At 43.9% G+C, this 17,157-nt stretch overlaps 1 protein-coding gene and 1 pseudogene across 1 annotated transcript in view; one reads left to right on the top strand and one right to left on the bottom strand.

The window, feature by feature from the left end:
- The window catches only part of PCCA (propionyl-CoA carboxylase subunit alpha), a 349,630-nt gene extending 339,658 nt beyond the window's left edge, over window positions 1–9,972 (bottom strand). The window contains exon 1 of the mRNA XM_061133801.1: window positions 9,830–9,972. Coding sequence (XP_060989784.1) covers window positions 9,830–9,934 — 105 coding nt within the window. The 5' untranslated portion in view covers window positions 9,935–9,972. The remainder of the gene's footprint in view (window positions 1–9,829) is intronic.
- Window positions 9,973–16,493: 6,521 nt separating this feature from the next.
- Window positions 16,494–17,157, top strand: part of LOC133049372 (asparagine synthetase [glutamine-hydrolyzing]-like) — a 45,910-nt pseudogene continuing 45,246 nt past the window's right edge.

Raw genomic sequence — 17,157 nt, 5'->3', positions numbered from 1 at the left:
AAACTTACCACACCAAGTAAAAAGGACTAGTGATGAATAATGAGCTGAAAATGGGAAGAAAACTGACTTCACTACTGTCTCCCTTTCCCAGACCAAAATACTCTTACAGTTCTGCAAGCATCCCTGTGAATTCAAACTCCAATTTAGAAAACTAAGTCTCAAGAATTTTAATTTTTCAGAAATGTCAAGTCTAGGCTGCAATGGTAAGAAAATTTAAACACAGATCTGGTAAAAGCATTATTAATTTTTTTTATTTTGAGATAATATAAATAGAGGCACTTCCACATTAATACTAAACATCTGTGCAAAGAGATGATTTGGCGTTTAAAAAAAAAAAATGTACCAAGGGGGTACACCACCACTTCCTTGTGACAGGGTTCCACTGCTCGCAGCAGAAGAGCTACAATCTGGCAACTTCACTCTCACACCAGATTTAACAGGATAAAGGTGACACCTCCTCACTTAGAAACCACATATTGTGTTTTATAGCTTAGCCAATGCAGAAGGCAAACTCAGAATAGAGAAAAGGTCTTCCCTGGTGGCTCAGTGGTAAAGAATTCGCCAGTCAGTGCAGGAGGCAGGTTCTATCCCTGGGTGGGAAAGAACACCTGGAGAAGGAAATGGCAAACCACTCTAGTATTCTTTCCTGGGAAATCCCATGGACACAGGAGCCTGGCGGGGTACAGTCCGTGGGGTCACAAAAGAGTAGGACACGACTCAGCAACTAAACAACAACAAAGAAAAAAAGAAAAGCAAACGCTACCTAGGCATTTCTCACATTTAGTCTGCAGCAAGGCAGCACTAGACAGTAAAGAGCATACCAGCTTCCTAACAATTTTATAAAATGAAAACAGTTTACAGTTTTACCAATTTCCCCTAATACCATAAGGCATATAACAGTCAGTTGTAGGAATGTGTCAAAATACCCTTTTACAAAAGTATATACAAGAAAGGATTTTACAAAAATCATACATGTGTCTTTAATTACTAACAAATAAAGGGCATAACTGATTCCTGATGGCAAAAGCCAAATGTGAGTCTTTCAGAGACAAAACACAATCTGGGGTAGATATTTTAGGTATTCTAATTAGCTTTGGGGAGAGTAAACAGTGATGTTTATGTCTGGGGAAGGGAACACTTCCCAGCATACCGCCTGGAACAGAACTCTGCGAGATCAAAGAGCCTGAGTTCTAATCCTAGCTCAGTCTGACACTATTTCCAGGACTGGAGCAAACGACTTTAACTCCCCAGGTGTCTTTCTTAGGTGCTTGCGTGCTAAGTCACTTCAGTCGTGCACTACTCTGTGCGACCTCATGGACTGTCGCCCACCAGACTCCTCTGTCCATGGGATTCTCCAGTTAAGAAGACTGGAGCGGGTAGCCATTCCCTCCTCCAGAGAATCTTCCCGACCCAGAGATTGAATGCGGGTCTCCTGCACTGCAGCCAGATTCTTTACCATCTGAGTCACCAGGGAAGCCCAGCTTCCTCCAAAGTCCCGACTAACCTACACCACTGTCATTCAAAAAACAAAAGCTTACTACGGAGACTGTAACATGCATGAGCATCTGACAATCATGAAGAATATGCTGTTAACCCAAACTGAACGTGTGGTGCAAGAAGACAGTGACACGGATCTCACTGCCGGACTGCTCCAAGAGCAACAAACTCTGAGTTGTTCGGTAGAAATGGAGCTAATTTCACAGATTCGAATAAACATGACTGAAGCATTAAGTTTCTAGAATACCCTTGGGAATGAAAGCCTCAGGATTCTATCTCATCAGATGGGCTCATGAAAAAAATGGACTAAGCTAAACTTGGTCTTCCTGGGACAGTTTCTAACCCAGAAGGATCAGACATCTCCAAGCGGCCAAGCTTTGAGAGAGGTTTGGGTCAGCTGACTCAACGTAATCTACATTTACTCAGGAAACTGCCAATAACATAAAACTCAAATTTTAAAATGTCTACACCACACAGCTCTTGAAACTAAATCAGCTCTATCACAAATCATTGCTGTTGGTCAGTTGCTAAGCCGTGTCCATCTCTTTGCAACTCCACAGGCTGCAGCCCGCCAGGCTTCCCTGTACTTCACTATCTCCCGTTGTGCTCAAACTCATGTCCACTATTACAAATTACACCTGGCCAAAATGTAGGAGACAAGCTATAGCAGTACACTTGAGGGGTCAAATTGGGTTTGTTTGTTTTTTCATCTTTTTATTGCTATTTTTAAATACTTGGTTCTGACGATTTGACAGACTATATCTTACCACCATTATCAAAAAAAAGAAAGCATACAGCTTGTATACAAATGAATTTGTGATAACTGGACCCCAAAATTGAAAAACACAGGTGCCCCTACTTAGCCAAGTACCTGGAAGTAGAAATGATGCAGCCAGTCAGAAGCTTAGCAGCAGAACACGACGACAGAGGAAAAGCAGGAGCTTGAGCATCCCCACAGCAAACCCAAACTGGTTTGCAGTCAGCCCTACGCTGCTCTCTCGTGCTCCTGCTCACCCCTGGCAGAGCTTCAAGGAAGTTCAAAGGTATAATGTACACAAGTCAAAAATCAGATAATTTTGTAGAGCCACAACATAATTTTTTTCAAAAAATACAAGGAACGAGTTGGTAGAAATCTGCTAATTTGGATCTCTACATAGAATTTTTAATGTTTCTTATTTTTGTTAGGCATATAAAAAACAGGCTACAAGCCCAGTCCAGAAGTCTTTAAAGGTACATCCTAGAAAAAGAGTTCAGAGGAAAAATGTTAACCAAGTCTATCTATAAAGACTATTTAGCCTATCACAGCCGAAAGGAGAAAGGTCAGTTGCAAAATGACTTCCAGAGAACACACTGCACTGCTTCTCTTCTGCAAGAATAAAGAATCTCTAAAGTTTCTATACTTAGATGAGAAGTGCCAGCTAACGAGGCAGCACGTGGGAAGTAGAGTGATCTTTGGAGTTCACCACAAAGGTGAAGATCCAGGTCAGCGCTCAGCTCTACTGCTTCACAGGTCCACAACACTGAGCAAATAATTTCTCTGGGCCCCCGTTTTCATTTATAAAATGTACAACATGACACCTCCCTTGCCTTCCTGCAGACCTGTCTTTAAAAAACAAACAAACAAAAAAACCCAAACACACAAGCCTTTATAAACTGTAAAGCACCAAGGAAATGTGAGGTATTACCCAACAACTAAACCCAATTATGCAGCTGTAACTCTCCTTCTTAAAATTATCCCAGACCATTTGGGAGCTACCATCAGAGTAATAATAGAGTAGTTAAGAGCCCTGATCTAGATTCAGATTCAGGGCCTGGTTGGGAAATTGGCTCAGCCATTTCTTCAAAACAAAGGAGCTTTTCTCATATATAAACTGGGCATAAAACCACTTATCTAGGACTTAACGCTGACGTGAGGATTAAATAAGAATGTGTAAAATGCCTAGCACAATTTTGCGTCTGTTATAGTAAGAATTAAGTTAACTGTTAACCAAAAAAAGGGTACAGCTTTTACACAAACTGTTCAGAGGCCTTCCGACCATCGCCAACAGGGAAACACCCTTTTCTAACCTAAGCCAGCACCTACTTTCACATTTTTCTGCTTGTGGCCTCAGGTGGCAGCCCAAACTCACAGATCCACTAAATTCAAGTTTAAAGCACAATTTAAAAACTAAACCCTACCAAATCCAGAACTCTTAACATAACCACAGGGGCATTCAAGTGAATAATACTAGAACAACTCTACTGACAGGTTAACTCATTAGCATAATGCATTCTACTTAGAAGAAGAAGCCATCCTCAAAACTGTGGGCTGACAAAGCAGTAAGATGAGCTTACCAAAGAAAACAAAACACTTGTTAGTGATTCATCTTCAAAATTTTTAGAAAAAGCTCTCCTCCCACGTTTCACGACAAAGAGCTGGTAAGCATGAGCCAACTGCTTCTTTCAGCATTTTAAGAGATCCGGAATAACCAGGGAAAATGCCCTCTTTAAAACACCACCAGAAGTTGGGCCTTTTCACCATGAAGTCAGGCCTTACCACTTAAGCATAGCTTTTCTTTCACTTACATTGACTATGTAGCCTTTAGGACTTCACTAGCTATCCCAGTCATCAGCTGTTTGCCAAGACTTTCTGTTACAAGCTAGGTTGAATACCTAATATTTGAGAGAGATGATCAAATCTCAAGATTTACATCAACTATTGCTCAATTATTTCTCAATATTAGGGCTTTTCTGATAGCTCAGGTGGTAAAGAATCGGCCTGCAATGCAGGAAACACCGGTTCAATTCCTGGGTCAGGAAGATCTGCTGGAGAAGGGATAGGCTACCCACTCCAGTATTCTTGGGCTTCCCTTGTGGCTCAGCTGGTAAAGAATCTACCTGCAATGCAGGAGACCTGGGTTCCATCCCTGGGTTGGGAAGCTCCTGTTGGAGAAGGGAAAGGCTACCCACTCCAGTGTTCTGGCCTGGAGAATTCCATGGACTGTGTAGTCTATGGGGTCACAAAGAGTTGGACACGACTGAGAGAGTTTCACTTTCACTTCTCAATGAAACTGAGGGAGGGGAAAAAAAAACCAGTCAAAGAGTCTCCAGCTCCGCCTCCAGGGTAAGCTGCAAGTGTGTGTATTGACTCTAAAGCCTCTTCATCCCCTCCCACCCCGCCTGTAGCAGACGCTGCGGGGGTACATCCAGCACCCATTTTCCAGGCAGGGAAGGCCCCACTGGTGAGCTGACGACCCACGGCTCACACCTGCTCCCGGCTTTGCCCCTCTGCCTCAACCAGACGAGTTCTCTCTCAAGCCTGGAGCTACATCCCTCCCAGGCCACAGCCACTGAATTGACTATAATGGGGTTCAAAAAGCTGCTCCCACTTCACCCTCGAGGTGGGCTCAACTTAGTACTGCAATCTATGCTTTAGAGCTGGCTGTCCAGTATGGTAGCTGCTAGCCACAGGCAGCTTCTGAGCACTTGAAATCTGCCAAATTCCTGTGGGTGCCAAGTGTAAAATACACCCCAGGTTTGAAGACTTCATACCAAAAACAAAACAGAAACCTTGTTAAAGTTTTAGATTTACATACTGAAATATTTTTAATATATTGGGTTAAGTTGTTGGTGGTGTTTAATCGACAAGTCATGTCTCTTTGGCGACCCCCATGGACTGTAGCCCACCAGGCTCGTCTGTCCATGGGATTCTCCAGGCAAGAATGCTGGAGTGGGTTGCCATTCCCTTCTCCCGGGGATCTTCTGGATGTAGGGATTGAACCCGATTCTCCTGTATTGGCAGGCAGATTCTTTACCACTGAGCCACCAGGGAAGCCACTGGGTAAATATAAATTTCACTGCTTTAAATTTTTTTTTTAATGTGAGTGCCAGAAAATGTTAAATTATACTTACAGCTCACATTATACTTTTTATTGCACTAGAGCCGTGCTTCTCAAACTTGACTATGCATCATCTTCACCTGGAGGAGCTTATTACAACAGACTGCTGGCTCTAACCTCAGAGTTTCAAACTTGGCAGGTCTAGGGTGAAGCTAGAAAATGTGCATTCCTAACCAGTAATGCTGCTGCTGCTGCTGGCTACAGAGTCCCTGCTTTGAGAACCACTGCTCCAGGGCTCCCCTGTGAGATGAGACTGAATCTAGTCTCCACCTGGATCCCCTTCCTTGCTTAGATTTTTTTTAACCCCTGCTCTAGCCTGCTTTCTTTACTCTTCTCAACTACTACCACCTGCACAAAATCCCTCTTCAAGCTCTGCTTCTGGGAAACCTAATCATCCCACTGGTACTGAACATTTTTTTTTACACACTATAACTTTCACAGAGTGCTATATTAATAGCAATCAATGAGATGTGAGTTATCACTGCATCTTTGGTAAAAGAGTAACAAAGAAGTTTCTTTTTTTCTTTTTAACTGGATTGCTAGTTGCCCTTATATAATAAATTCTACACATTCAGTGCTAGGACAAGGTTTGTTTATCCTGATTAATGAATGTTCCTTACTATAGGGAAGCCTAAACACTTCCCTCTTTTCCATAACTGCTATGAAGCTCAAACTAGTTTTATTCCCCAAGATGTATTAATTTGACCTTTCACATTTTTTCTCTTCATCCCAAAAAGATACCCCTCAGTTGTTAGCAGTCACGCCCATCACCTCCCTCACCCCTCTTCCTAACCCTTGGCAACCACTGACCTACCTCTGCCTCTATGGCTCTGCCTACCCTAGACATTTGATACTAATGGATCATACACTATGTGGCCCTTTGCGTCTATCTTTCAAAGGTCCTTGATTCTTCTCTTTCCTTTTATCTCCCTTTGGTTACAGCAAGTACTATTGGTTCTAGTTCCAAAACAGATCCCAAGTCCAACCAGTTCTCACCAACTCCAGTGCTACCAGCAAATCAACATGACTCTTGGAACCCTCTGAGTCCAGATACCTAAAAGGAAACACTACCGCTCCCCAACCCCGTAAAAAAAAAAAAAACAACCACCCTTTCACCCTTTTCATTCCCAAATTTCCTTTTTCATCCCTGTTCTCCCATTTATCCACTTTCTTAAAAACTGGAATCACTCAACTTCTGTTTCTTCACTCGATCAAAATGTCACCATCTCTTCCCCTTATTTAGAAAAGGGGAATCACTCCTCTGTTCTGAACCTCTTAAGAATAAAATTTAAAAAAAAAGCAGATGTAAAAATACACGAATGTCCACAAACATTTTCTTTCATCAAAAACTGCTTTCTGGAAAAAAAAAAAAAAAAACAACTGCTTTCTGTAATAATGTTAGAAGATTTTTTTCCCAAATGATTGTCAGAAATCTATCAGCAGGTGGAAAGATTTACCTCCAGGCAATGCTAAAGCATTCAGATTTGCTTAAACATTCTCTTCCATGACTAGAAAAGAAAATCACAGACTTTAAGGAACCTAAAGCTTGAGCATTTGAACTTCATGAATGCACCATATAATGAGACCATGACCCAAACGAGAGACAAATTGGAAAGGCAAGGCTTTGGGAGCATACTATCCAAGGTTCAACATCTATCTCAGCCAGTTGTTTCCTTAAACAAGCTACTTAACTGCTCTGAGCTTTTGCTTCCTCTTCTGTAAAGTTGGGAGTTTTTTTTTACCTACTTATTACAAGGCTAAAAGGAAATGTGTGAAAATCATATACGGCATAAAAAGTTCAATAAACTGCAGCAATTACCGCAAGTCCAACATCCTGGAGCCCCTGAAAAATGCAGACAGAAGGGGGGAAAAAACTAGTTATTTAAACAGAATGTGTTTAAAAAACCAAAACAAAATAAGACTAAAAGGTGAACTCTATGGACAGAGGAACCTGAAGGACAGTCCAAAGAGTCAGACACAACTGAGGGAGTGCACGGGTGCATGCGCATGCGCACACACACACGCACACACCCTAAACACACACACTCTAAACACACACACACCCTAAACACACACAACCCTACACACACACACCCTAAAAACAAACTGTTAACTGGTTAAAAGAATGGTTAGAACTCTCTAGACTAGTCTGCCTTCCAACCAACCAAACGATTTGCAAGGGTGGAGGGAGAAAGGGGAGGAATAAAATCTTCAAAAGGTTCGGCTTCAAACACAGACTCAGTGATGCATGTTTCAAGTTCACAGAAAAGAAGCTCCGAGGGAAGCTAAGCAGCTCATGTTCCCTGCTTCCTCCCTCCTCCCACCTCCAGGAGAAATCCTTTACTGGCACAGAAATAACTCTTCCTTCAGTCAGTATTGCCACACATTCAGCACTACTTTGTCAAACGCTGTGCTAAGAAAACAGTAATAGACAAGATGCAGGTTTACCAACACGTTTAAAGGAAGAAACTCATAAAGAAAAATCAAAGTTTACATGTCAAACAATAAGTATACAGCAGTAAATAGCCTAACAAATTCCTTCTCTCTTAGCCTCTCCGCTCTAACATATGTCAGTGTAACAATCCCTCCCAACTTCAACATGCATGGCTTCCCATAAACCTGATAGCAGGGTCTACAGTAAGGTCTAGCATGGTCTGACTCCTACCGACCTCCTGGGCACCATCTAATCTCCATACCAAAGCCCCAGTGGGCTTTTCTAGTTCTTCTATCTTGGCATTCCCTCTGGCCCAGGCCTTTTGCATGTGCTGCTGTCACATATAACACTTCTTCCTTCTCTTTTTGCCTAGGAAAAAAGTCACTATGTCCTTCAAAACTGTTCCAATTTTCACTTCCAAAGGAAAACAATCCCCTAACCTTAAGCACGGTTTGAGCAAGTCACATAAAAATTTTCTTCATCTGTAAATGGCTGTTGTAAGGACTGAAAAAATTAATTCAAGAATACCTACAAAGCTCATAATCTAGACTTGGTCAAATCCCTCCATTTTATTTTCTCAGATATAGCACCAAAGCCTCTTCCCTAATGGCATTTTACACTTGTCTCCTTAACAGACTAAAATTTCTAAAAGAGAAATTATATTCATTCTGTAGAGACAGAACACAGGATGTAGTCCAGAAAGATTTGTTAGGAAACAAAAAAATACCCATAAGCAAGAAGCTGAGAAGTGATTTGTGTAATACGCAAAACTTCAGTGATTCCAAAGTCCACGCCTTTCCATATCATGTTGCCTCCTACATAAATACAGTAAGAGCTTCGCAACTGCAAATGAGGAGGCCAAAAGACATAAAGCAGAAGAAAACAATCAAGATTAAGAAACAAAGGTCTTAATTGTGCCTCCACACAAAGAACTCCAGGGATTCTCAGTGTCAGCATTCTAAAGCTGACCCTAAGCTAAAGCGTGTGCAGACTTACTTTCACTTCCATGATCAGTTCCAGCTGCATTATTTCTCACCTGGGCCTGAGTTCTCTTCTTTTTAATAGAGTAGGATGGGCTAAATCATCTCTATACTGTCTTCCAATTCTAAGGTCCATGACAATAAATCAAGTTATGTGCCTATTTTGTTTTTAAAGGAAGAAAACAGGCAGTGTCCAGAGAAACACTTTAAATAATTTGTTCAAGTGACTTGAACTCTACTAATAAAGTCAGTTTGGTAGTCTTCGTTTAGAAATTACAAGAGACTCCATTCTGAAAACAGAAACTGTTAAGAGTCACAAACACTCCAACGCGTAAGTCAGGGCTGCCACCATGAAACATGAGCAAATACAGCGCAGAGATGTTGAGAACAGGACAAACATCAGCCTAACCACTACAAAGAAAAGAAAAAAAAAAAAAAAAAACTCGCAAGATGGGTATACAGTATAATGTGATATAATGCAATTAAAATAGGCTCTCCATTCAAGTAAAAGTAGTAGCCCATCCTGACATGGTACTTTAAAAGGTGAGATAAACGCAAAACCGTAACTCTTAACTGAGCAGCAGTTTAGGGTCTCTTCAAAGGAGGAACGAGGCAAGAGAAAATGGTAACTATAGCTACCATTGTAAGGGCCCTTACAAATGCACCTGAAAAGCTCAGGAGACGCCAAAACCGCACGGCCCAAGAACGGAAGGGCGCGAAGGGCCGGGAAATTACAGCGAGGTGGCTGTCAGCGGCTCCCGAGGAAGCAGAAAACTCAACGCCGGCGGGCTCTTTGGGCCGCCCTGCCCTCCCAGATCCCCGGAGACACGGCAGGGACCAGGGATGCCGGCTCAGACCCGCGCCTGGGGGAACTCCGCGGGGAGGAGGAGTTCGGGGGTGGTGGGGGCGCAGGACCGGCCTTGGGTGGATCGGATCCCGGAGCCCTAGGTGCGCTCTCCGCAGCACCGGCCACCGCCAGTTGGTGCGGGGCAGACAGCCCAGCGAAGCCCAGGCCCACGAGGAGTCCCATCACTCCTCACCTTCACGGTCCACAGCGCCACGCTCCGCATCAAAGGCTGCGGCCACCGCTGTCCGCGCCGTCCCGCGGTGGCCAGCGCCGCCGCCCCGGTCCAGAGCCCCGCCATGGCCGCCCCTGCAGACCGGAGCTCGGCTGACCTCTCACCCCGGCGAAGGGGGCGGAGAGGGGAGCGCCGCGGCTGCGGCCAATCACGAGCCGGGGATCCAAGGCCCCGGCCCCGAGGCGGGCAGGGGCGGGGCCCGGAGCTACTAGCCCAACCTCTGCAGGAGGCAGCAGGGCGGCTGGGCCCGCAGAAAAGCTGGGGCGGCCGCCGGCCCGCAGGCAGTGGTGGCGGCCGGCCCGACCTGATCCCGGGGATGGACCAAGCCGGGAGGACACGCGAGAGTTCCGGCTGCCGCTGATCCGCGCCTGCTTAGGGTAAACCCCGACTGCACCAGCGTCCGCCTGGCAACCTGCACGCAGTCCTGCCAGCGATCGTCATTGAGTCACCTCCGCCCTTGACCACCCCTCGGCCTAGGGCCACGGTAATGTTTTGAATGCCCTGAGTTTCAGTTCAGTTCAGGTCAGTTCAGTAGTGTCCGACTCTTTGAGACCCCATGGACTGCAACACGCCAGGCCTCCCTGTCCATCACCAACTCCCAGAGTCTACTCAAACTCATGTCCATCTCATCCTCTGTCATCCCCTTCTCCTCCTGCCTTCAATCTTTCCCAACATCAGGGTCTTTTCCAATGAGTCAGTTCTTCGCATCAGGTGGCCAAAGTATTGGAGTTTCAGCTTCAGGATCAGTCCTTCCGATGGCTATTCAGGACTAATCTCTTTTAGGATGGACTGGTTGGATCTCCTTGAGATCTCTCAAGAGTCTTCTCCAACACCACAGTTCAAAAGCATCAATTCTTCGGCGGTCAGCTTTCTTTATACTCCAGCTCTCACATCCATACATGACTACTGGAAAAACCACAGGTTTCACTAGTCAGACCTTTGTTGGCAAAGTAATGTCTCTGCTTTTTAATATGCTGTCTAAATTGGTCAATGCTTTTCTTCCAAGGAGCCAGCATGTTTTAATTTCATGGCTGCAGTCACCATTTGCAGTGATTTTGGAGCCCCAGAAAATAGTCTGTCACGGTTTCCATCATTTCCCCATCTATTTGCCATGAAGTTATGGGACCAGATGCCATGATCTTAGTTTTCTGAATGTTGAGCTTTAAGCCAACTTTTTCACTCTCTTCTTAAACTTTCATCAAGAGGCTCTTTAGTTCTTCACTTTCTGCCATAAGGGTGATGTTATCTGCATATCTGAGGTTACTGATATTTCTCCCAACAATCTTGATTCCAGCTTGTGCTTCATCCAGTCCAGCATTTCTCATGATGCATTCTGCATATAAGTTAAATAAGCACGGTGACAATATACAGCCTTGACATACGCCTTCCCCGATTTGCAACCAGTCTGTTGTTCCATGTCCAGTTCTAACTGTTGCTTCCTGACCTGCATACAGATTTCTCAAGAGGTGGGTCAGGTGGTCTGGTACTCCCATCTCTTGAAGAATTTTCCACAGTTTGTGGTGATCCACACAGTCAAAGGTTTTGGCATAGTCAATAAAACAGAAATAGATGTTTTTCTGGAACTCTCTTGCTTTTTCGATGATCCAATGGATATTGGTTATTTGATCTCTGCCTTTTCTAAAATCAGCTTGAACATCTGGAAGTTCGTGGTTCACGTATTGCTGAAGCCTGACTTGAAGAGTTTTGGGCATTACTGTACAAGCATGTGAGATGAGCGGAATTGTGCGGTAGTTTGAGCATTCTTTGGCATTGCCTTTCTTTGGGATTGGGATGAAAACTGACCTTCTCCAGTCCTTTGGCCACTGCTGAGTTTTCCAAATTTGCTGACATATTGAGTGCAGCACTTTCACAGCATCATCTTTTAGGATTTGAAATAGCTCAACTGGAATTCCATCACCTCCACTAGCTTTGTTTGTAGTAATGCTTCCTAAGGCCCACTTGACTTCGCATACCGGATGTCTGGCTCTAGGTGAGTCTATCTGCGTCATGGAGATCTCTTTGGTATAGTTCTTCTGGGTATTCTTGCCATCTCTTCTTAATATCTTCTGCTTCTGTTAGGTCCATACCATTTCTGTCCTTTATTGTGGCCATCTTTGCATGAAATCTTCCCTTGGTATCTTTAATTTTTTTTTTTTTTTTAAGTCACTAAGTCGTGTCTGACTCTTGCGACCCCATGGACTGTAGCCTGTCAGGCACCTTTGTCCATGGGATTCTCCAGGCAAGAATACTGGAGTGGGTTGCCATTTCCTTCTCCATATAATTTTCTTGAAGAGATCTCTAGTCTTTTCCATTCTATTGTTTTCCTCTCTTTCTTTGCATTGATCACTGAGGAAGGCTTTCTTATCTCTCCTTGCTATTCTTTGGCACTCTGCATTCAAATGAGTATATCTTTCCTTTTCTCCTTTGCCTTTCACTTCTGTTCTTTTCACAGCTATTGTTAAGGCCTCCTCGGACACCCATTTTGTCTTTCTGCATTTTTCTTGTGGATGGTCTTGATCCCTGCCTCTTGTATAGTGTCACGAACCTCCATCCATAGTTCTTCACTCTATCAGATCTAATCCCTTGAATCTATTTGTCACTTCCACTGTATAATCATAAGGGATTTAATTTAGGTCATACCAAATGGTCTAGTGGTTTTCCCTACTTTCTTCAATTTAAGTCTGAATTTGGCAATAAGGTGTTCATGATCTGAGCCACAGTCACTCCTGGTCTTGGTTTTGCTGACTGTATAGAGCTTCTCCATCTTTGGCTGCAAAAAATATAATCAATCTGATTTCAGTGTTGACCATCTGGTGATGTCCCTGTGTAGAGTCTTCTCTTGTGCTGTTGGAAGAGGGTGTTTGCTATGATCAGTGGGTTCTCTTAGCAAAAGTCTATTAGCCTTTGCCCTGCTTCATTCTGTACTCCAAGGCCAAATTTTCCTGTTATTCCATGTGTCATCTGACTTCCTACTTTTGCATTCCAGTCCCCTATAATGAAAAGGACATCTTTTGGGGATGTTAATTCTAGAAGGTCTTGTTGGTCTTCATAGAACCGTTCAACTTCAGCTTCTTCAGCATTACTGGTCAGGGTATAGACTTGAATTACTGTCATACTGAATGGTTTGCCTTGCAAAAGAACAGAGATCATTCTGTCGTTTCTGAGATTGTATCCAAGTACGGCATTTCGGGCTCTTTTGTTGACTATGATGGCTACTCCATTTCTTCTAAGGGATTCTTGCCCACAGTAGTAGATATAATGGTCATCTGAGTTAAATTCACCCATTTCAGTTCATTTTAGTTCACTGATTCCTAGAATGCTGACATTCACTCTTGCTATCTCCTGTTTGACCACTTCCAATTTGCCTTGATTCATGAACCTAACATTCCAGGTTCCTATACAATATTGCTCTTTACAGCATCGGACTTTACTTCCATCACCAGTCACATCCACAACTGGCTGTTGTTTTTGCTTTGGCTTCGTCCCTTCATTCTTTCTGGAGTTATTTCTCCACTGATCTCCAGTAGCATATTGGGGACCTACCGACCTGGGGAGTTTATCTTTCAGTGTCCAATCTTTTCACATTTTCATTCTGTTCATGGGGTTCTCAAGGCAAGAATAAGTTACAGGACCAAACTATAAGAATACAATACAATACAAACAATAAGAATACAGGGCCAAACTAAGGTCCTGTATGTTTGAAGGTGCATATTGCAAAGCACCAAACCAAGGTAAGTATTTGGACAAGTGCTATAACGTATGTAAAAAGTGCTCTAGGTCTAGAAATCAGAGATCCCAGCTCAAGCCCTAACTCTGCTGCAAATACTAACATATGCGTGTCCAAGGAATTACTCATAACCAGAGTCAACTGCTCTTGCTTGCAAGTGGGCACCCTTATTAACACAACTACTAAGGGCCAGACCTTGCTAGATGCTTCAAATTTTGTCTCGTTTAATCTTTACAAGAACCCTATTGGCCTACACAGTTCCCATTTTAAGAACCAAGTTTATATAGAGAAAAAGTTACTTAACTAGTAAGTACTGAGTCTATATACTATGGGCTTCCCTTGTGGCTCAGCTGGTAAAGAACCCGCCTGCAATGCGGGAGACCTGGGTTCAATCCCTGGGTTGGGAAGATCCCCTAGAGAAGGGAAAGGCTACCCACTCCAGTATTCTGGCCTGGAGAATTCCATGGACTGTATCATCTGTGGGGTCACAAAGAGTCAGACACAACTGATCAACTTTCACTTTCACTTTTCAGTGAAACTAGGGTTTGAATCCAGGTCTGACTATATTCAGGGATGGGACTTTTGTTTCATTAGGAGCATTTTCCAACGTGCACAAAAGGAAGAAAAGACCCCTATGGTCACCCAGGCACATGTGACACAGCTTCAACAAACCAACCTTCTGATAGTCTTATCTCACCTTTCCCCCCTGCCTATTTTGTGCTGGAGTATTCTGAAGCAAACCTCAGACACCAGATCCTCTCACCCTACATGCACATGTGCCAATGTCAAGGGCTCCCTCAGAACTATTTTGCTTCTCCTACAGCGTCTCTTTGACAGCCTTACAAAGCTGGGAATGACACAGAATGACACTTGCCAAAAAGGAATGCAAACAGTTTAAGGACAGCCAAGAGGTGACACTTAATGGAATTTTAAAATGCTAAGTAGGAACTGTCATGACTGTTGTCATGACACACAAAATAGAAAGTAGTATCAGTTTCACAGGATTTCTCACTTAGGTGTCTTAAGGCTGGACTCACTTCCTACCCAGGATACCTGTTGTTTTTTTTTTTTTAATCCCTCCCGTTTTTACACTTTGGATGGATTCTCCCTAGATCCTATGTGTTTTATCTTACAGACATTTCTTTAAAGGCACCAGTGGCAGAAACTAATTGTTCTATAATTACTATTCTCCACTCTTTCCTTTAGTAAGAGAGTGCCTGAACTTCAGCTGCGCACATGGCCACCCAGCTACAGGCTGCACTATCAGCCCTCTCTAACAAAGTGTGCACTTGTGACCAAGGTGTACCTGATGGAGTGGAAGAACTGTGCCCTTAAGAGTAGACATTACTTTGCTAACAAAGATCCATCTAGTCAAAGCTGTGGTTTTTCCAGTAGTCATGTATGGATGTGAGAGTTGGACCATAAAGAAAGCTGAGCACCGAAGAATTGATGCTTTTGAACTGTGGTGTTGGAGAAGACTCTTGAGAATCTCTTGGACTGCAAGGAGATCCAACCAGTCCATCCTAAAGGAAATCAGTCCCTGAATATTCCTTGGAAGGACTGACGCTGAAGCTGAAACTCCAATACTTTGGCCACCTGATGCAAAGAACTGACTCACTGGAAAAGACCCTGATGCTGAGCAAGACTGAAGGCAGGAGGAGAAGGGGACGACAGAGGATGAGATGTTTGTATGGCATCACTGACTTGATGGACATGAGTTTGAGTATGCTCTGGGAGTTGGTGATGGACAGGAAAGCCTGGCGTGCTGCAGTCCATGGGCTCAGCAAGAGTCAGACACAACTGAGCAACTGAACTGAACTGAACTGAAAAGAAAAAAGTAGGGACATGCCTTCCATTTTCTCTTCCCTCCGTCCTGAAAGAAGACATCCTGGAGGTGCTGGAGCGGCCACCTTAACCCATGAGATAGGAGAAGCCAAGGTCCCTGACACTGTGCAGCCATCTTATCAGTCTTCTACCACTTAATGCACGGACTCTTATGTGACAGAGAAATGAACTTTTATCTTGCTTAAATCATTGCTATTTCTATCTTTACTATAGCAACCAAAACTGTACCCTCACCAACTCATAAGGGAAATGTTGAAAAGTGAAACCTGATATATATGGTGATAACTCAGTGGTGACCACCCCAATATAGCAAACAAGAAGGTGAATACTCGTGACCCCTCATGCCATGGTCTTTCAAAGTCTTAAATAATATTCTTGTCGCCTCCTTTGATACAGTCTGTAAATCTACTACAGTGTTTTCCAAGGAGTATAATTGGCATTTTTGAGCTGAATAGCTCTACCTTCTCTGAGCTATGCCATGCATTCTGGGATATTTATCATCTCCAAAACCCACTTCTTGTTACCACAGTCTGAAAATAGTTGTTTGATATATTTGGTCCAATTTTCTATTTATCTCTAGTGGTGAAGTGAAAGTGTTACTCAGTCGTGTCCGACTCTTTGTGACCCCATGGACGGTAGCCCACCAGGCTCCTCTGTCCATGAAATTCTCCAGGCAAGAATACTGGCGGGGGTTGCCGTTCCTTCTCCAGGCGATCTTTCCAACCCAGGAATCAAACACGGGTCTCCTCCACTGCAGGCAGGCTCTGTACCATCTGAGTCACCAGGGAAGCCCTATTAATAGTAGGGAAGTTCCAGTTACCCCAACTGGAATCAGTCTGGAACCACTTACTCTGCCTTTGCCAGAAATAATAAATCCCTCAGAATTTGGAAAGCATTTTACATCATCTTCTAGCTTCCAGAGCTGCTCTGGAGACGTCAGATGCCAATCTTTGCTGTGATGCCTTGTATCTTATTACAAGACATGGCCCTACTGTTGTGTGGTGGGTGTGGAGCCGAGGGAAGCTGGGGTGTAAATCAGAGAGACATGAGCAGCCACATGGGCAACAAACGGTATGAATCATTCCAAAGCTGGACACCCTTAACTTTGAGCTACATACATATATTTGGCCCTCCCTAAGTGGGCGCACTTACAGACTAGGTAAGTACGAGCAGAAACTATGTTTTCCCCAGATCCTCTGCCTTACATGATCCTTGGTTAGAGGTAACCAAAAGAGGGCCTTCTAAGATACTCAGAAAGCAGGAGCAAAGCAGCGGCCAACACTCCCAGGTTATCACCGTAAAGTAAGGAGCAGTTTCCGAGAAGACCACGTGTCCTCAGCCTCCACGCTGCATCCAGCTTGTTTTTCCAAACTGCTAGCCCTGCTCACCACCAGCAACCCCAGGCCCACCTCCAGACACTTGGCTGCAGACTCACAGGCATGGGAGTTGTCTGCAACAACTGCTTCCCACTCGGCTCTCCAGGAGAATCTGCCAATTCCTATCTGGCAGTCAGCCAGGCTTGGCTTCTCACCTGTCACGGCTCCTCCAACCTGTCCAAGTTGTCTACCAATGCTTCAGGCTGACTCGTGTAATCACTCTTTCTCTGACAGTACCTACAGCCACCGATGAAGGTGAGTATGTACTGCGGGAAGGGAAAATCCCAGAATTTTCAGGCAATACTTCTAGCTCTGAATTGACACTAATTCCTAGAGATCCA

This window comes from Dama dama, chromosome 30 (assembly GCF_033118175.1).
Source record: "Dama dama isolate Ldn47 chromosome 30, ASM3311817v1, whole genome shotgun sequence".
Taxonomy (NCBI): domain Eukaryota; kingdom Metazoa; phylum Chordata; class Mammalia; order Artiodactyla; family Cervidae; genus Dama; species Dama dama.
The sequence above is the reverse complement of the archived record's forward strand: the minus strand, read 5'-3'. Positions and strand labels throughout refer to the sequence as shown.